We start from the raw sequence: 20360 nt of genomic DNA, 5'->3' as shown, positions 1-20360 counted from the left end.
TGCACTGATTTTTTTATCTGTAAAACGATGGGCCGATTTGCCCATCATTGCTGGGAAAATCGGCGGATCATCAAAATTTTCCAACATGACCAGTTAAAAAAAAAAAGTGCAAAAACCCCAAAAAACGGCCGACCAATTACCCCACCCAACAGTGAGAAAATCGGCCAATATTTATTTATTTTTTTTTTTTTGACCCGTCTATGGCCGGCATTAGTTCACACTGTATGGGGTTTGGGACTGTCTGTAATCACAGTTTCCCACATCCGCATCAAAAACGCTCTACTGTTAGCAGACTCGTGGGGCAGCAGGTTTTCCTGTGCTGAGAATAGCATAGAACTCTGCAGTTTCCCTGCAGCTGCGATTTTGGAAAAGGTTCTTGGACCTTTTTCTGTAGGTACTGCACCCTATTCAAATGAATGGGCTGCTCTGAATGCCAGGAAACTGGCATAGTGTGAAGGACAGCTGCAGAGCCCAACACTGAATTTAAAGCTGCAGGGGTTTTTTTTTTTTAATTTTTTTTTTTTATACGAACTGCATGGCTTTGCTATGGTTATCTATTACTATACCATTCTAGTGGCCTGGTACATACCAATGCATAGCATTTCACACTTTAGTTTTACAAGCAGTATGTTTAGGATCCTTTCACATGAGTGTTTTTTTTTTCTCAGTTTACATCCGTGGGTTTTTTTCATCCGTTTACATCCAGGTTTGTTTTCATCCGTTTACATCCGGGGTTTTTTGTGTGGTTTTTTCATCAGTTTACATCCGTTTTTTTTCCATCTGTTCGTTTTTTCTTTACGGAAGCAAAATAGGGTTTTCTTGCATTAAAAAAAAAAACGATACGGACATTAATGGATGTAAACGGATCCATTTACAGGCGTTAGTCCATAGAAATACATGGGTGTCCGTTTTTTTTTTTTTTCATCTGTAAATGACAGATGAAAAATGGACATACGAAATGCCCATGTGAAAGAGGCCTTATACTTTTTTTATGTTAATGCAGCTACAATGAAACAGCCAGTGAATTTAGAAGTCCATGTTACCTTGCTGTCAATATTCTGCTAGCAGTGAGTGTATCGTACACTGATGCACAGTTGGTAGTCCTACTTGATTAAGGTTTTGGAAGCTCAAGTGTAGCATAAGCAGATGAATAATGAAGTGGAATAAATATTTTCTCTAGCACTTAAGACAGAGGGTCTGTTTGCCATTATTCCTGTTACGGAAGCTCCAGGTATTAAATGCACAATTCTTCTTTTTCTGGTGAAGCTTTAGCACTCTGGATCTGATGTATTCCTGCAGAGACCTTCCGTTCCAGTATTGACAGAGCAGTGCATCTGTCCACAGCCTACATTTACTCTTCTAGTAAACTGCCTGTAAAACACATGAAACCTGCGATCATGCAGAGCTCATTTTATGCAGAATAGCTGCTCACCAAAACGTTAAATAAAATGTGTGCTGGGACAGTGTTCTCATGTTTAACAGCCTGTATTCATTTGTAGAGTAAGAGCAGGCTTGTCTGTTGCTGAGATAGTAAGTACATTTATGGGACTGCAAAGACGCGTGCAAGGCCCTTTGCCAAGGAAATCCCAGCGCCTGCAATGTTTCTGTTGTATGAAATACAGTATTTCTCAAATATTTCCAAGCTAGTTTTTATGTAAGTAAACACTGCACTAGGCTCAGTTTTTGTCCACCCTTTTTGTCCTCTCTAAGTAAAGCTATTTTTTTTAGCTCCAAAAACTGCAACTGAGGCATCTGTAGAGCCTAATGCTGAATCTAAAGCTGCAGGTATTTACTGCATGATTGTGCTGTGGGTATTTCTTGGTATGTACGTGTTCAATTTTTTTTTTTCTTCGATTTGAATTTGGTATGTGGTAGTCAAGTGTGCTTTTATTTTGCTGCAGCCTCAAAGACACCAGCCAGTGAAGTAAAAACTCCAGGTATAGCCTTTTTAATATTTCAAGATGCTGATTTTTGTATTTTGCCGATTTTCATACGCACTTGACAACTTTATTGCATTATTGAAGTAGAATAGGTCGGCTTTTTGCTTTTTTTTTCCTTCCTAAAGTATATCTAAACAGAAGAACACCTTACCATTCCTTAAATGGAGTAGCTGCATTCATTTGTCGCTTTTTAGGCTTTTTACCCTTCACCTGGTGTCTGTCAATAAACCTTTTTGTCCCCGGGGTGCAAACACAACTTGTCTGTATCTCTGAAGGAGCAGTTTGTGGCAAAAGGCTGCTTGCTCCTTATTTGAACTGTAGCCGCTTACTACTGATTAGCTGAAAATGTAGCCTTATAAGAAGCATATATCAGTTTGAAAGCCTTGAATTGTTATCCAGGCATTGCTTTAGATTGTAATTTATCAAAACTGGGGCAGACAAACTGTATCAGCTGTGTATGGCAACCAATCAGCTTCTGTCTTCAGTTTATTCAGGTAAACTTTGAAAATGAAAGGTAGAATCTGATTGGTTGCCATATACAACTGCTCCAGTTGCCAGATTCTGACTGCTCCAGTTAGTGATAAATCCCCATCATTGAACCCAGTGTAGTTTTTTTGCTTCTGTGCGCTGCCTTATTATTATTATACAGGATTTATATAGCGCCAACAGTTTGCTCAGCACTTTACAATATAACGGGAGACAATACAGCAACAATACAGTTCAATACAAGAGGGTTAGGTGGGCCCTGCTCCTTGGAGCTTACAATCTAAGAGGGATTACCACCTTAATCAGCTACAGAACCTGTGTATTTAATATGTGTTTGGTTTTAAAGAGATGAGGCGGCAACCCTATCTTTACAATGGTAGAAGCAATGCACCTGTGTGAATATGTGCTGAGGCTGGCCATACATTCTACAATTTTCTTGTACAATTTTCATTTAGATTAACCAAAACAATATAATATGAGGTCAAAACTAAACATTTTCAATTTGTATGCAATCAGGAAGGCCCTTGCACTACATAGTTGAAGGTAAATCTAAAGAAAATTGAACAAGAAAACTAGATAATGTATGGCCAGCTTAAGACGGGAATTCCCTCCCTTTGTAGAGATTTCCTGTCACTTCCTGTGAGAAGAATTAGTCCTCATGCACACTGAACATTTTTACAGCGGCTGTTTTTGGCTTTTGATGTTTTTTTTTCTGCAGCCAGTAAACTGCCCAGCATGTTATCCTATGTGTCCATGTACACATAGACTGGAATCAACGTTTTATATGGCAACAAGAGGATTAGGAGGGCCCTGCTCCTCGGAGCCTTACTAAGATAATACATGTCTGGTTTTCAGTGCAGTTTCTGTTCTCTTTTTTTTTTTTTTTTTTTTTTTTTTTTTTTTTTTCTTTTTTTATACTTACTTGCTGTTCTTAGCTGCATAAGAAGCTCAGAGAACTGGGGGAGGAGAAACAACAGTACACTGGTCTTCTCGGTGACCGGCTGTTTGGAGGGAGGGAAGGGGTTGTATCAACAGAAGTCTGATCATTGGATAGCATTCGGAGTTCCCAGTACAGCCAAAAAACTGACCATGCTGTGCTCTCATGCCCAGTGCGGTCAGTTTTTAATGGAGCAGAGGGATTGGCAGGAACAGGGATTTCACACAAAGGAAGCAATACAAAGAGAATAGTATACTTTTTCATACAAGTACATGGTACAGCAGGGACAGATACAGCACTTTATTTTGTGAAAGTTTGTCCCACATTTTGGGATTCACAGTCGTCACCGTTCCTTCACCAAATATTCTGGCATATATAAAGCCTGTTGGTTACATTTTCTTGTGAGGATCTTGATCTCGTTTATAGGGGTTAACTTTTATTTTATACATATCTTGTTTTCACATCATTATTATTAGTCCATTTGGACTTAGTTCAGTTTCACTACTTTTCTTCCTTGTGTTTATGCATTTTTTACTTTTAGATCAGCTTAAGGATCATTTTACTTTGATTATATTTATTCACCTTATATATATCTTTATGATTTGTCACTTTCTAAGTGTTTTTCAGTTTTGTTATTGGGTTTATATGATTGATATTTAAGTTTATTTAGGGTAGCGTTGCACCAATACATCAATTATTGTTTTCTTATTATCCATTTGGTATATGGTTGGGTGTTAGCTGCCCCTCTCTGTTCTATACTATTGGGTACATAGTAGCGGATGAGGTTTCCACTATTCTTATTTGTATTTAAGCCCTTGATAATGCATTCATTCTGGCCAAAGGAATAAATGCCCAAATGCTTGAAGCGCTTAAACACAGCTTTTTAAGCTGCTTTTCTCCTGCTAGTGCACATGCGCCGGTGACGTCACCAGCTGCAAAACATGCAATATATCCTAAATAGTGTACATTTAGGAGATTTTAACTACAGGTAAGCTTTATTTTACACTTGTAGGTAAAAGTGACAAAGTGGAGTTTGCTACCACTTTAACCACTTGCCGTTAAAGTGCCCTTCATGACGACCATTTTTTGGTATGCAGCACTGTGCAACTTTATTTGAAAATTACACGGTTATGCAATGCTTTACCTAAATTAAATTTTTTTTTTTTTTTTCTCACAAATAGAGCTTTCTTTTGGTGGTATTTGATCACCACTTTTGTGGTGTCTTTTATTCGTTTATATATTTTAAACAACAAACCATTTTTTAAGGGGAAAAAACCCAGTATTTTTTACTTTCCGTTATAAAAAATATCCCATAAAAAATCTAATCTCTTAATACTTTTTTGCCAAAATAAATACCGTATTTTTTGCTCCATAAGACGCACCTGACCATAAGACGCACCTAGGTTTTAGAGGCGAAAAACAACCAGAGACTGCGGACACGGTACAGGGGATGACCAGAGACTGCGGACATGGTACAGGGAATGACCAGAGACTGCGGACATGGTACAGGGGATGACCAGAGACTGCGGGATGACCAGAGACTGCGGGATGACCAGAGACTGCGGGATGACCAGAGACTGCGGGATGACCAGAGACTGCGGGATGACCAGAGACTGCGGGATGACCAGAGACTGCGGGATGACCAGAGACTGCGGGATGACCAGAGACTGCGGACACGGTACAGGGGATGACCAGAGACTGCGGACACGGTACAGGGGATGACCAGAGACTGCTGACCTTTGGGGAGGGAGGGGGAGCGGGTACCTTAATTTGACAGGTACCCGCTCCCACTTTCGCGGAATTGTCCTTCCCTCTTCTTCCCGCGCTGGCTTCTGTGACAGCCGGGTGTCCACTGCGCATGCGCAGTGGGCACCCGGTTGTCACAGAAGCCAGCGCGGGAAGACTGTACAGCGCTGGAGCGAGGAACAGGTAAGGCCCTGCAGGACAGAAGAGCTGAATGGCCGGCCCGGTATTCTGACTTGGTGGCGGCAGAAATACCGGACCGACCACTTTACATTCGCTCCATAAGACGCACTGACATTCCCCCCCCTTTTTTGGGGGGAAAAAAGTGCGACTTATGGAGCAAAAAATACGGTATATTCTGTTACATTTTTGATTGGTTTGTGTGAGTTATAGGGTCTACAAACTATGGGATATATACTGGAATTTTTGTTTACTATTACACTAGTGATGGCATTGATCAGCGACTTATAACGGGACTGCGATAGTGCTGCGAGCAGTCTGACACTGACGCTGGGGGAGGATTAAATGCCACTGGCATCACCAGTGACATTATTACAGTGATCAGTGCTAATATGCACTGTCATTGTACTAATGACACTGGGAAGGAAGGGGTTAACGTCTAAGGCGATCAAGTGGTTAAATGTGTATCTTACAAGTGTTTGTACTGTGTGCTGCTTTTACTGGGGGTCTAGTTGTTTTCATTCCCTGCTTAGAGGGGAATGAACAAACAGTGGGATTCCCTGTCACTGAACACAGCTCTGTGTTTACATCCACAGATCTGTGTTCGGTGAAGCTCAGAGCCAATTACTGTGTGCCAGCGGTCAATCATTGGCCGAGACACTGTGATCAGCATGTGCTGCTACGAATCACAACACAGACGGGAGTGCGTGGATCATGTACTAGGTACGTGATCCAGTGCAGGGAGGCCGCTCTGCCGCCGTATAAAGAAGTCGGAGGCATATTTAGTTATGTCATTGCTACATGAATGAAGCATCTGAGTAAACGGTATACCTGTTTCTGGTTTCGTATGCTTGTTTATCTACCCCCATATTTAGCAAAGTTGTTTTTGTTTAGCTCCAAAGAAAGCACCCGCTTTACCTGAGACAACTATGAAGCCTATTAATGAATCTAAAGCTCCAGGTATTTTATACATTGCATGGCTTTGCAGTGAAAATGTAATACTTTGCCCATGTGCAATATGTAGAAATTAACTGTTCTGATAATGCTATTGGGTTTTGATTCTGTGTTGTTGCAGCTTTAAAGAAACCAGCCAGTGATGTTAAAAGTGCAGGTATAGTCTTTACAACATTATGCTGTTAAAGTACGACACACATGGCAGTTATATGCCAATGCCAAAATTTGTAGCAAACAGCAATTGCACATTAAATACAATGATCATTTTCACAAGCACACAAGCTGTTGTAATTGCATAAGTGTACTGATGGCATATACTTAATAGATTTGTTTTTTAAAAATCTATAGTGCATCCATACAGCTCAGATTTAGTTGTTTGGCTCACTTGGTGACCTTGTTTCTTTACTTTAGCTCCAAAGAAGAAGCCACCTACTAAGGTGCCTGTTGCTGACATCAAAGCTGCAGGTATTGACTGTGTGACTTCATATGTGCACTGTAGATGTGTTGAAGTCTATACAATATGTATGTTTCACTATTTTTGCAGTTATACTGGGGCCTAAGGTTTTAATTCTCTACCATTGCCTATTTTGATTTTACACTGGCCATTGTTTAGCTTGGAGATCAGTCAGCGAGGGTCTTCTGTCATTGAACCTTGTACCTGCAGAAATATATTCAGATTTTTAGTCACAGTAGATATGTCAAGTTATCACACCAGCATGAGTTTCTTTATTTCCCCTGTGGCATTGATCTTTTGTATCCACTCACCCCCCTTCCTGACCAGGCCATCATATGAGTTACGGCGCTGCGTTACTTTAACTGACAATTGCGCGGTCATGCAACACAGCACCCAAATGAAATTTACGTGTGTCCCCCCCGCCCCCCCCCCCCCCCCCCCCATGAATTGAGATTTCTTTCGGTGGTATTTGATCACTTGTGCGTTTTTTTTTATTTTTTCGCTATAAAAAAATTACTGACAATTTTGAGGAAAAAAAACAATATGTTTGACTTTTTGCTATTAATCTCCTTGGCAGTATTCCCGAGTGTAGCTTGGGGGAAAATTTCAGTACCAAAAGCGGTAACCCCGAGCTATACTCGGGCAAACCATGCGGTGTTGCTCAGGGATTCCCTGCAGCGCTTACCTTGTCCTTCACTCCTGCGTGCATCCCCTGCAGTGTCCCCAGCCATCTCCTCCGGCCGATGCCGGTATCCGGCTTCTGCGTTCCAGTCCCTGCGAGCGCCGGGACGTACGGGGGCCGTAACCGGCGGAAAATTTAAACATTTTAGAAACCGGCATTTTCTAATAAACAAATATGACATAGTAAAACATTACTGTTTCAAAGCATTTAACATACATTTTGTCCCTACTGCTTTGTCCTGTGCCCTGCCTGCATTTTGACTGTTCTTTCTGCCTGGAAATTTAGAAAAGTCCATGGCGTCCAAAAAGTGTCCCTTTTACAGTTGCAAGAAAAAGTATGTGAACCCCTTTGGATTACGTGGAGTTTTGCATGAATTGGGCATAAAATGTGCTCTGAACGTCATCTTAAGTCACAACAATAGAAGAACACAGTCTGCTGAACATAATACTTCACAAACATTAGATGTTGCCATGGTTTAATTGCACATAACATGTAAACATTCACAGTGCAGGGAGGAAAAAGTATGTGAGGCCCTAGCTTAATGACTTCTCCCAGAGCTAATTGGAGCCAGGAGTGAGCCAACCTTGACTCCAATCAGTGTGATGATATTGGATGTGTTGCTGACAGCTGTCCTGCCCTTAAAAAACACACCTGTTTTGGGTTTACTGGTTTCAAGAAGCACTGTCTGATGTGAACCATGCCTCGCAGAAAAGAGCTCTCAGTAGACCTACGATCAAGAATTGTTGACTTACATGAAGCTGGAAAAGGTTACAAAAGTATCTCCAAAAGCCTTGATGTTCATGTGTTCACGTTAAGACAGACTGTCTACAAATGGAGAAAGTTTAGCACTGTTGCTACTCTCCCTAGGCGCGGTTGTCCTGTAAAAATGACTGCAAGAGCACACCGTAGAATGCTGCATGAGGTAAAGAAGAATCCCAGATTGTCAGCTAAAGACCTACAGAAATCTCTGGCACATGCTAACATTTTTGTTGACACATCTACAATAAGGAAAACATTAAACAAGAATGGAGTACATGGGAGGACACCACGGAGGAAGCCATTGCTGTCCAAAAAGAATATTGCAGCACGTTTGAAGTTTGCAAAAGAGTACCTGGATGTTCCACAGCACTACTGGCAATATATACTGTGGACAGATGAAGCCAAGAATGAGTTGTTTGGGAAGAACACACAACACTGTGTGGAGAAAAAAAGGCACAGCACACCAACATCAAAACCTCATCCCCACTGTAAAACATGGCGGAGGGAGCATCATGGTTTGGGGCTGCTTTGCTGCCTCAGGGCCTGGACGAATTGTCATTGATGGGAAAATGAATTCCAGAGTTTATCAAGACATTTTTCAGGAAAACGTACGACCATCTGTCCGCCAACTGAAGCTTCGCAGAGGATGGGTGATGCAACAGGACAATGACCCAAAGCATACAAGTAATTCAACAAAACAATGGCTGCAACAGCACAGAATACGCCTTCTGGAGTGGCCCAGTCAGAGTCCTGACCTCAACCCAATTGAAATGCTGTGGCATGACATTAAGAGAGCGATTCACACCAGACATCCCAAGAATATTGCTACACTGAAACAGTTTTGTGAAGAGGAGTGGTCCAAAATTACTCCAGATCGTTGTGCAGGTCTGATCTGCAACTACAGGAAACGTTTGGTTGAGGTTATTGCTGCCAAAGGAGGGTCAACCAGTTAAGTTCAAAGGTTCACATACTTTTTCCTCCCTGCACTGTGAATGTTTACATGTTATGTGCAATTAAACCATGGCAACATCTAATGTTTGTGTAGTATTATGTTCAGCAGACTGTGTTCTTCTATTGTTGTGACTTAGATGACATTCACAGCACATTTTATGCCCAATTCATGCAAAACTCCCAAGGGATTCACATACTTTTTCTTGCAACTGTAGGTCAAAAGCTGTTTTAGACCAGCTAGAGAACAGCGATAGTAAATCAGAACCACTTGCAGAATTGAGTGATAATGATTCGTGGGGAAATTCGTCATCAGAAACTGAAAACGATTTTGCAACTTTGCTCAGTGATGTGCAAACTTGGCGCTATATTTCAAATTTCATTGTTTTTGGTTTCATTATATTATTGAATTAAATTTATTATTATATTATTATTTTTTATGATTATTTTTTAAATTATAATTTATGATTTCAAGTTTTATCCTACCCAGGATGTTTACTAGACTCTTGTTCGGACAGATTTCAGTGAGTTATTCCTAAAAATTACAATAAAAAAAAAAAAAATTTCCCTACAAAAAAAGTACCACTTTTAGCACAGAAATATGGACATAATCATACCGCAAGGAAGGTTAAACATGTCCAATAAAAAAATTTAAATCAAATTTTGTCGTAAATTTAGGCCAAAATGTATTTTGCTACATGTCATTGCTAAAAAAAAAAAACAACAATCCCAATACGTGTAAATTAATTGGTTTACGTGAAAGTTATAGCGTTTACAAATGGCGGTGTGTATGTGTAAAATGTGTGTATATGTGTTAGGGAGTTTTTTTTTTTTTTCTACTAGTAATGGCGATCAGCAACTTATAGCGGGACTGTGGCGGGCATTCTGACATGGGGGAACTGATTTGGTGTCACGGATATCCCCGGTGACCCCAATACAGTGATCAGTGCTAATAAAAAAAAAAAAAAAAAAGTACTGATGCTGTACTAATGGCACTGGGCAAGAAGAGGTTAACATGAGAGGCAGTCAAAGGGTTAACTGTGCTGGGAGTAGTTTACTAGAGGTCTGTGTCAGTGAGCTTCACTCTAAGCCATCCAGAGCAGTGTGACTGAGCCGCCAGGGAGGAGGACTGTTGGTAAACAAAGCAGGCCTCCTCCCCGTCGAAGATCCTCTGTGATCACTGGCTGGGACCCAGTGATTGACAGCTGTGGTGGCGTTCCCCCTACCCGAAGATACGAAAACACACACACTATTTGATTTTGTGGACCCCTGCCGCCCTGTAGCAGTATATCTGCTATAGGGTGGCCAGGAAGAGGTTAATAGCTTTGTTCTAGTCCGTTTCTTGAATAATTTCTGAATAATAAAAAAAATTGCCATTAACTGCAGCAGTGAGCTATTTTACGACTGAAAACAGCATCATATGGTAACCTACTTCTCAAAACTTGATCAAGGGGTTTGCACTAGTTTCTGAATGGTTATTGTACAATGCTTTTGCCACTATAAAAAATGCAGTGATTATATGGTGAATGTCAAATTCACTGCTTTTATAGCTTTAAACATAGGAGCTATGTTTTTGTAGTGATATGATATGCTGGTGTTGAGCATAGGCACAATAGCTCTGAAATTGCAATTGGAAGAGCCAGCAACTAAAGTGTTAACTATTGGTATAGTAGTATCCATGCTTCTCCCATTGGAGCATGTGTTTTTATTCTAGACCACTCCCAATCCTAATCACACACACTTACTGTATCGCAAAAGGCAGTGAGGTATAATATTCCAGCCAATTCTATTTAAATACGCCCAATATAATCGACCAGCCACAGGCATGCTGTTTGAGTCTCTGGAAAGAGAGTACCCTAATCTCATGCCTACAGCTTGCTCTCACACCAGCCGGCCTTCACTGCTTTGGGAATCCCCAATCGTTATAAGCCACAAGTTACTTTAACATTTATTTGAATATTTATGAATTCAAACTTGCATACACAATATAAATAGAAGTAGAAATGATAGAGAAATGACTTAACGTCTGAAAACACAATAATACAAAGCAAATAAAAAATTCTAATCTTTTTAACGAGAGAGGAGCAGTGGCCCAATATTACCTACAGTTGTACAAGGATGCTTCAGTTAAAGGTGAAGCTGGGAAAGGTACATTACACAGTGGCAGCATATAGGTAAGGGAAGAAGAATTCCACTTACAAGTTTCATTCGGCTCCACATTCCTGTATGAAATGTTTATCTTGTACTTATGGACCACTGACCTCCTGTTAGGTGACTTTTAAATGCTAAGTGTACCTTCACCACCTCAATACAGCATGTTTCTTTCTTAAAAAAAATGACCTTGTCCACTTTCCAAAAAGAGGTTAGTTTTGGGGGTGCTTGCAATATCTTTGCATTTTTTATTTAATCGTTTTCTAAGCAAACATAATAGAAATGTGTTTTTATTACAAATTGTTTAAGCTTTTTTCTTTTTACGTTCTGTTGTATTTCACAGGTTGGCTATTATATGTGCATCTTTAATCCGATATGTGGTTTGGTACACATATTAGTACTGCATTAGAAATGGACGTTTCTCTTCTCCTTTTGATATTTGACAAAATTCAAATTCTAGGGGGTTTTTTCTTGGTGTTTATAAAACCTGCCTTTTAGATTTAGCTCCATTTTCCATTTATTCTGTTGATCTTGCAGATACCAAGGTCCCTGTTTCTGATCTGCAGACTTCAGGTATCATCTGCATAGCTGTGTTTTTTTTTGTTTGTTTTTTGACACTAACACACATTCTGTGCAGCTTGGTTCATAGATGCTTTCTCACTTGAATGTTGATTTTAATAGCATTTCTAGTGTTTTGCATGTTGTATAGATAGTGAATACTAATATGGTGAGTTAAACTGATTTCTGCTGTCCAGTACAGTATGCAGTTCTATAACAATACAGTGTTTTCTGCAATGATTGCATGTTAAATAAGAAGACATGGCTCAGTGACTGACCTAAACTGGAACAAATTGCAGATCCCCTAGTGTCAGGCTAAAATGTATTTGTCCTTAAGATTACACTTAAAGCGGAGTTCCACTCAAAAGGGGCAGTTCCGCTTTAAAGATTGGTCCCCCGCTCCCCATTAAGGATTGACACCTTTGGGGAACGGGTACCCAAATTTGACAGGTACCCGCTCCCACTTCCGCTGTGATCGCCTAGGTGATCGGAAACGGAAGTTGTCCTCCTACCCTGCCTCCCCAAAGTCTTGTGAGATACATGACAGGTCCTAGAAGACGACGGGGTTATTCAGGAAGCGCAGCGCTACTCGCTGCCATAAGTTGTCACAGCCGGGTGCCCACACCGAAGATGCCGGCCTCCTGGAATACAGGACGGCCAGTGAAATGGGCTGCGGCATGGGCAACGCAGGTTCATGGGATAGGTGAGTGGCTGTTTTTTTAAAAGTCAGCAGCTACAGTTTTTGTAGCAGCTGACTTTTATTTTTTTACAGAGTGAGTGGAACTCCGCTTTAATCTTTGTAATATCTATTACATATGTTATGTACAATAAAGTTGTCCTCTCCTTCACCTTTTTCACAGAATTGAGTACAAATTGTTTTCTTTTTCATTTCAGGGAAACCATCATTTGTACCCCTTTTACAACCTTAGTTTGTTCAAAAATGGAGCATAGTAAAGTTTCCATACAGAATATGTAATTTTACTGTGACATCTATCCAATAAGATAATCTGTTTACTGGCAGATGTTGCTCTTGACATAGCTTGGTCCTTGGGGGTGGGGGGCTTGGGGAATTATAAGAAACAAAACAAGCATGTACTTTAACCACTTGCCCTCCAGAAGATTTACCCCCCCTTCATGACCAGGCCATTTGTAGCTGTTTGGCACTGCACTATTTCAACTGCTAATTGCGCGGTCGTGCAATGCTGCACCCAAACAAAATTTATGTCCTTTTTTCACACAGCTTTCTTTTGGTGGTATATGATTACCTCTGCGGTTTTTACTTTTTGCGCTGTAATCAAAAAAAGACTGAAAATTTTGAAAAAACTATATTTTTTCACCGTGCTTGCACGTAGTAGTGAACACATATGTAGGCCACTCCCACATATGTAAACGGTGTTCAAACTGCCCATTTCAGTTTTCAGCCAAGTGCATCCTGAATTTTCGGATTCTGTACCAGATTTTTAATTTCGGTGCACCACTAAAAGAAATATTTGTTTTACAAAAAAAATTAAAAAAATTTAAGACTTTAGAATCGTTTTAAGCATAGCGTAGGGGAGAGGAATAAACACACTGCATTCCCCTGCAGAGAGGATTTCTGTAAGTTAACCACTTGACCTCCGAAAGATTTACCCCTATATCTGAACGGGCCACTTTTATGTAATACTGCACTGCATTATTTTAACTGAAAATTGCACGGTCATGCAATGCTGTACATTAAATTTTGTCATTTTTCCCCACAAATAGACTTTTCTTTTGGTGGTACTTGATCACCTCTGGATTTTTTTTTTTTTTTTTTTTTGCGCTATAAATGAAAAATAAAATATTTACTTTCTGCTATAAAACATATACAATAAAAAAAAATAAATTGCTTCATAAATTTAGGCCAATATGTATTCTGCTACATACACTATATTGCCAAAAGTATTGATGTCTGTTTTTACACGCACATGAACTTTAATGGCATCCCAGCCTTAGTCCGTAGGGTTCAATATTGAGTTGGCCCACCCTTTGCAGCTATACCAGCTTTACCTCTTCTGGGAAGGTTGTCCACAAGGTTTAGGAGTGTGTCTATGGGAATGTTTGACCATTCTTCCAGAAGCACATTTGTGAGGTCAGGCACTTGATGTAGGACGAGAAGGCCTGGCTTGCAGTCTCCAGTCTAATTCGTCCCAAAGGTGTTCTATCGGGTTGAGATCAGGACTCCAGCTAATGTTAGAATGGGAAAGGGCCATCCCCAAACTGTTCCCACAAAGTTGGAAGCATGAAATTGTCCAAAATGTCTTGGTATGCTGACGTCTTAACCGTTCCCTTCACTGGAACTAAGGTGCCAAGGCCAACCCATGAACAACAACCCCACACAATAATCCCCCCCACCACCAACTTTACACAGGTAAGTACCGTTTTCCTGGCAACTGTCAAACTCTGACATGTCCATTGGATTGCCAGAAAGACAAGTGTGATTTGTCTCTCTAGTGAACATGTCTCCACTGCTCCAATGGTGGCGTGCTTTACACCACTGCATCCGATGCTTTGCATTGCACTTGGTGATGTAAGGCTTGAATGCAGCTGCTCTGCCATGGAAACCCATTCTTTGAAGCTCTCTGCACTGTTGTGCTAATCTGAAGGCCACACAAAGTTTGGAGGTCTCTAGCTATTGACTCTGCAGACGGTAGGCATGCGCTGACCCTACTCTGTCATTTTACGTGGTCTACCATTTTGTGGCTGAGTTGCTGCTGTTCCCAGTTGCTTCAACTTTGTTATAATACCAATGACAGTTGACTGTGGAATATTTAGTAGCAAGGTAATTTCACGGATGGACTTATTGCACAGGGAGCAACCTATCACGGTACCACGCTTGAATTCACTGAGCTCCTGAGAGCGACCCATTCTTTCACAAATGTTTGTAGGAGGAGTCTGCATGCTTAGGTACTTGATTTTATACTCCTATGGTCATGGAGGTGATTGGAACACCTGAATCCAATGGTTTGGAGGGGGTGTCCCAATACTTTTGGCAATATTGTATATTTTTGGTATAAAAAAATAAATCCCAGTAGCCGTATGTTGATTGGTTTTCACTAAACTTATAGCATCTACAAACTGTGGGATATATACTGGAATTTTTATTTTATTTTTTAGTACTAAAATACTAGTAATGGCGAACAGTGACTTATAGCAGGACTGCGATATTGTGGCAGACAATATGACACTTAACTGGTGCTTTGTGGGAACCAGTGACACTAATACAGTGATCATTGTTAAAAATATGCACGGACACTGGCTGGAAAGGGGTTAAACATCTAGGGTGATCAGTGGGTTAACTGTGTGCCTAGCCATGTGTAATGTTTACTGTGTGTGCTGTTTTTACTGGGTTATGTGCTTGATTCTATTCCCTACTTGCATGGAAAGAGAATCCAGCACATTGCTGCTGACAGGACACAGCTCTGCCTTGCTTATGTAGGCAGAGCTGTGTTCTGTCAGTCTTGTAGACGATCGGCGGGTGCCGGCACTCATCCATTGGCCAGCACCCGCTGATCGGCTTCTGCTTTGACTTCTCACAACAGAAGCATCACGCACATGCACCACAACCAGGAAGTGCCAAATCATGTTTATATATGTGATTCTGCACAGCATGGCTGCCCTGTAGCAGTATATCAGCTATGGGGTGGTTGGCAGATGGTAACTTACTAGATATTTTTTATTAAAGGATTCATTCACCTTTTCCAGAAAAATATATAAAGGTGAACAAATACCAGTTCCCCTCAGGGGCGGGTATATGGGCAGAGCTGACCAATCAGAATTAATCTAGTCTGGGCTAGAATCTCTGGTGAATAAAAAAATTTAGAAGTCACCTATTTCAGTAGTATTTTACTTAGAAGGTACATTTTTCAAACGAAACCAAGCAACTATATTTAATGTGTTTTGTCATGTTTTGCATGGACATAATTAACTTTTCCTCCCCAATTTTTTTCTCTGCTTATGAATTTGATGTTGCGCTTTATTAACTTGCCTTTCTGTTTCCACTGGATTTTAAAGCTGATGTAGTTAATAGTGCTATAGGCCAGCCTGAGTTTGAAAGTCCCTCTGCACTGCTTGCCTCTAACCTCATCCATCAAAAATGTGATGATTTGTGTGTGGCATATGTAGTAGCTCCTTTTATCTCTCCTGAGGACACTGTAGTTATTCCTCCAGAAACCTCAGAGTCAGAGATCATTCTACCAGCAGATGTGGCCAGTGACTTGAAACAGCCTAATATTACAGATGCAGCTGATTGTCTGGAAGTAAAAGTGGAATGTGAAAATTCCAAATCCAGTCCTGTTACTGAAACAATTAAGATTCCAGAAAATAAGGCAAAGTCTCTTGGAAATTTAACATCTAACACAATTCCAGGATCTCACTCCAAACATTTAATTCTGAATGCATTAAGAACTGAAGATGGCTTGTCCCCAGAGATCAAAACTCTATTCGAAGATTCAGTTGTTTGTTTTCAAGTTAACCCCATGCATTTGGATGAGTTTGCTGTTGCTGAAGATGACACAAGTAATTGGATTAGGACATGTGAATTGTTTTCGAATGTATCAGATACATGCATTGATAACAGAAACCCTGATATCCTTGATGCACCTAGTCCTGCACTTGACATGATATCTGGGACTTCCAGTCTGCCAGAAGTTAATACATTTGTTGTCACTTCTGGAGCTTCTAAAGAAGTAATTTTGGAAGCCAGATTGAATCCTCTCCCTGAATGTGTGCTTGATTACACTTTTGAAGTACCTCCTCAGTTAGCTAAGGAGTTCTCTGCAGCCTCACAGATGCTGCCCAAAGATGAAGATCTTGTGTTGGAATATAATATACTAGAAGAATTGCATATGGCAGATTCTATGTTGCCACTGGAAGAAAAAATGCCTGTGGATGAATTAATAATACCATATGAGGGAGAAGTACCTAAGTCTCTATGTCTGTTACCACCTAAAACTGAGCTTGCAGAGAACTCTGTGACTTTGGATAATTCATTGTGCGTTGTAGCCTCTAAGAAGACCCCTTTAGAAATGTATATACAAGGTTGTGAAGCTCAAATGTCAACTGAAGAGTTGCAAGCTGCCAAAACCATTTTACCATCAGTGGTTGAAACACCTGTTGTCTGTAAAATAAGTACATTCGTTATAGAGGAGTTACCTGCAGTGTACACTGAAGGTGAGGCTTCTGATATAAAACCTGATGCTGAATCTATCTCTCAAGAATTGCCTGCAAAAGGAATGCCTGTTGCAGATTCGGAATCCACAAAACTAGCAGAAGAGATGGAGATACTAGTCAAATCTGAAGAGCTGAGTAATGAGGAAGCTGCTGCAGACATTGAAACCTATTCACTGATGGGGAAAGAGAACATGTCTGCTGTGTCTGTAATTACGGCTTTAGGTGCGGTGTATGAAGACAAGTCCACTGCTGATTATGCAGCCAAAGAACAGACTAAAAATGTTGAGATACCTGTTCCTGCCTTTAAAATAGAGGACACCCCTTTGATTGACACAGAATCCAAGGTATCAAAGAAAAATGTGCTCTCTGCTAGTTCTGTAACCAAGTTACTAACAAAAGAGGTAACTTCCCTTGCTGACTCTGAAGCCAATGCGCCAAAAGAGTTGGCAGCTGCCTTCTCCGAAGCTGAGAAACAGGCAGGAGAGGTGCTTATTAGCTCTAGTCCAATAGTAGAGGAATCTCCTGCCAGATCTGAGGTTGTGACGCTAACTAAAGAGAAGGCACAGGCTGCCAACTTAAAAGCCAGCTCACTAACTGAAGATAAGACTCTGGATGTTGACTTGAAATCTGCCACACCACTAGCTTCAGAAGTGGCTTTGACTGTCAACACTGAATTTGCTGTGATGCCCAAGGAGGCAGCTTCAGCTGATGACGTTGAAGCGGCCACATGCCCAGAGGAGAAATTTGTGGCTGTTGTACCAACTGATAAAAAGGCTATGGCTTCCCATTCGGAAACTCCCATCCAGATGGAGAAAGTGGCTCAGTCGGCTTCTTCGACTGAGGAAGATTCCCTGTCTGCTGACTATAAAGCTGCCTCACTGACTAAGGAGGTGTTTCTGGCCTATGACTATGAAGCCCCTGCTCAGACCAATGAAGAGGCTCCAGATGCTGACTTTAAAGCTGCAGAAGAGGGGGCTGTAGCTGCTAACTCTGAGACTGACATGTTCACCAAAGAAAAAGTGGCCCCGGCCGCCGCCGCCCCTGAGGCTGCTGAGGATGAGGCCCCGGCTGCCGCCGCTCCTGGAGCTGCCAAGGATGAAGCCCCGGCCGCCGCTGCTGCCCCTGAAGCTGCCGAGGTGGAGGCGGCACCTTTGGCTGCTGCCACTAAGAAGATGGCTATGGCCGCTGGCCCTGAAGCTGTTGAAGAAGAGGCCCCGGCCGCCAGCTCTGAAGCTGCCAAGGAGGAGGCGGCGGCAGCTCCGGCTGCTGTCACTGAAAAGTTGGCTATGGCCAAAGAGGCTCCAGATGCTGACTTTGAAGCTGCAGAAGAGGGGGCTGTAGCTGCTAACTCTGAGACTGACATGTTCACTGAAGAAAAAGTGGCCCTGGCCGCCGGCTCTGAAGCTGCCGAGGATGAGGCCCCGGCCGCCGCTTCTGAAGATGAGGCCGCCGCCCCTGAAGCTGCCGAGGATGAGGCCCCGGCCGCCGTCGCCCCTGAAACTGCCAAGGATGAGGCCCCGGTCGCCCCTGAAGCTGCCGAGGATGAGGCCCCGGCCGCCGCCGCCCCTGAAGCTGCCGAGGATGAGGCCCCGGCCGCCGCCGCCCCTGAAGCTGCCGAGGATGAGGCCCCGGCCGCCGCCGCCCCTGAAGCTGCCGAGGATGAGGCCCCGGCCGCCGCCGCCCCTGAAGCTGCCGAGGATGAGGCCCCGGCCGCCGCCGCCCCTGAAGCTGCCGAGGATGAGGCCCCGGCCGCCGCCGCCCCTGAAGCTGCCGAGGATGAGGCCCCGGCCGCCGCCGCCCCTGAAGCTGCCGAGGATGAGGCCCCGGCCGCCGCCGCCCCTGAAGCTGCCGAGGATGAGGCCCCGGCCGCCGCCGCCCCTGAAGCTGCCGAGGATGAGGCCCCGGCCGCCGCCGCCCCTGAAGCTGCCGAGGATGAGGCCCCGGCCGCCGCCGCCCCTGAAGCTGCCGAGGATGAGGCCCCGGCCGCCGCCGCCCCTGAAGCTGCCGAGGATGAGGCCCCGGCCGCCGCCGCCCCTGAAGCTGCCGAGGATGAGGCCCCGGCCGCCGCCGCCCCTGAAGCTGCCGAGGATGAGGCCCCGGCCGCCGCCACCCCTGAAGCTGCCGAGGAAGAGGCCCCGGCCGCCGGCTCTGAAGCTGCTGAGGAAGAGACCCTGGCTGCTGGCTCTGAAGCTGCTGAGTTGGAGGTGGCACCTCTGGTTGATGCCGCTAAGAAGATGGCTATGGCCGCCGACCCTGAAGCTGCCAAGGAAGAGGCCACTGGCCCTGAAGCTGCCAAGGAGGCAGCTCCGGGCACCGGCTCTAAAGCTGTCCAGAAGGAGGCTCTGACCGCTCACATTGAAACTGCAGTGTCAACTGTGGAAGCTCTTGCTGCCGACTCTAAAGCCACTGAGCAGAGTGAGGAGGCATCTGTGGCTGCTGATGAGAAAGTGATGGAGGATATATTTAAAGCAAAATCTAAGGCTCTACCAATAGAATCTGACCCTATATCTGAACAAGCACTTGTTCACTTCCATACCACTGATTCAAACCTGCATGATGCACCCTTTGCAAATACTTATCATTTTGAGCCAAAGCATGCCTATTCCAGTATTTCAGTGCCTTCTGATGTTTCACTGAAATCCTCTTTTAATGACACCATTAACTCTGACTCCCTACTGATGGTTTGCACCACCTCTCTACTCATGCCTGCTTCTGCTGCACCTGTCATCAGCAATGATTTGACCCTATCTACTGATCATTCTTTTTCTGCTTCTTTTAATGTGTTTTCTTCTCCTCTTCTAGCTAGTAAAGCTGAGAGTGTTTCCTCTCCTACACAGCCTACTCCAGAGCTAGATGCAGCAAGTCCTGCCAAAGAGCTAACCCTTCCTGCTGCTTTGCCTTCTTTAGAGCCTGTGTCTACTGTTCCCATTTCTTCTATTTCTCCTCTTGCCTCTGAAACTGTCCCACCTGCACCTCCGGCTGAAGATGAGGAAATGCCACCCCTAATTCCTCCAGAGATTCCTGCTGAGGAGACGGTCTTCCAACCTGTTGTGGTAAACATCGCTCCTCCCAAACTTCCTGTAGCCCCCATTCTGAAGGAGCCCGTGCTGAAGAATGACAAGGGTATTTTACCTGGTATTTTTTTAGAACGTTGTTGCAATGCATGGTGTTGGGCGTAATGCCATTAAAATATTACTAACACAGTGTGTGGCATTTATTAGAAATATGGGTGGTTTTCTTTCCTCTTAAATTTGTAAGATGTCATGAAATAGATATGGCAAACAATTTGTTCTCCTTTAAATTCTCATGGGCCTTACAATCATTAGATTTTCTCTTTCCTTGTGGGGTTCTTGCTAATACTATTTATACCAATTATTG

General features: G+C 42.9%; 2 protein-coding genes across 51 annotated transcripts in view; both read left to right on the top strand.

Annotated features, from left to right (window-relative positions):
• The window catches only part of NACA (nascent polypeptide associated complex subunit alpha), a 49862-nt gene that overhangs the window by 21725 nt on the left and 7777 nt on the right, over positions 1 to 20360 (top strand). For 43 of the 50 annotated variants that reach the window (XM_089680553.1, XM_089680544.1, XM_089680518.1 and 40 more), the window contains 7 exons: positions 1729 to 1785; positions 1902 to 1937; positions 6181 to 6246; positions 6362 to 6397; positions 6652 to 6705; positions 11772 to 11807; positions 19785 to 20117. In XM_089680553.1, coding sequence (XP_089536679.1) covers positions 1729 to 1785; positions 1902 to 1937; positions 6181 to 6246; positions 6362 to 6397; positions 6652 to 6705; positions 11772 to 11807; positions 19785 to 20117 — 618 coding nt within the window. The remainder of the gene's footprint in view (positions 1 to 1728; positions 1786 to 1901; positions 1938 to 6180; positions 6247 to 6361; positions 6398 to 6651; positions 6706 to 11771; positions 11808 to 19784; positions 20118 to 20360) is intronic. The other 7 variants (XM_089680494.1, XM_089680723.1, XM_089680638.1 and 4 more) reach the window with 5 other exon arrangements.
• LOC149473368 (uncharacterized) lies at positions 11821 to 19780 on the top strand (the record flags this gene model as incomplete). The annotated part of the gene is made up of 1 exon (XM_089681421.1): positions 11821 to 19780. A coding segment is annotated over exon 1 (3492 nt), but the record flags the coding sequence as incomplete, so codon positions are not given.

This window comes from Staurois parvus, unplaced genomic scaffold (genome assembly GCF_062004578.1).
Source record: "Staurois parvus isolate SC_StPar_1 unplaced genomic scaffold, SC_StPar_1.0 ptg000017l, whole genome shotgun sequence".
Classification (NCBI taxonomy): Eukaryota; Metazoa; Chordata; class Amphibia; order Anura; family Ranidae; genus Staurois; species Staurois parvus.
The sequence above is the reverse complement of the archived record's forward strand: the minus strand, read 5'-3'. Positions and strand labels throughout refer to the sequence as shown.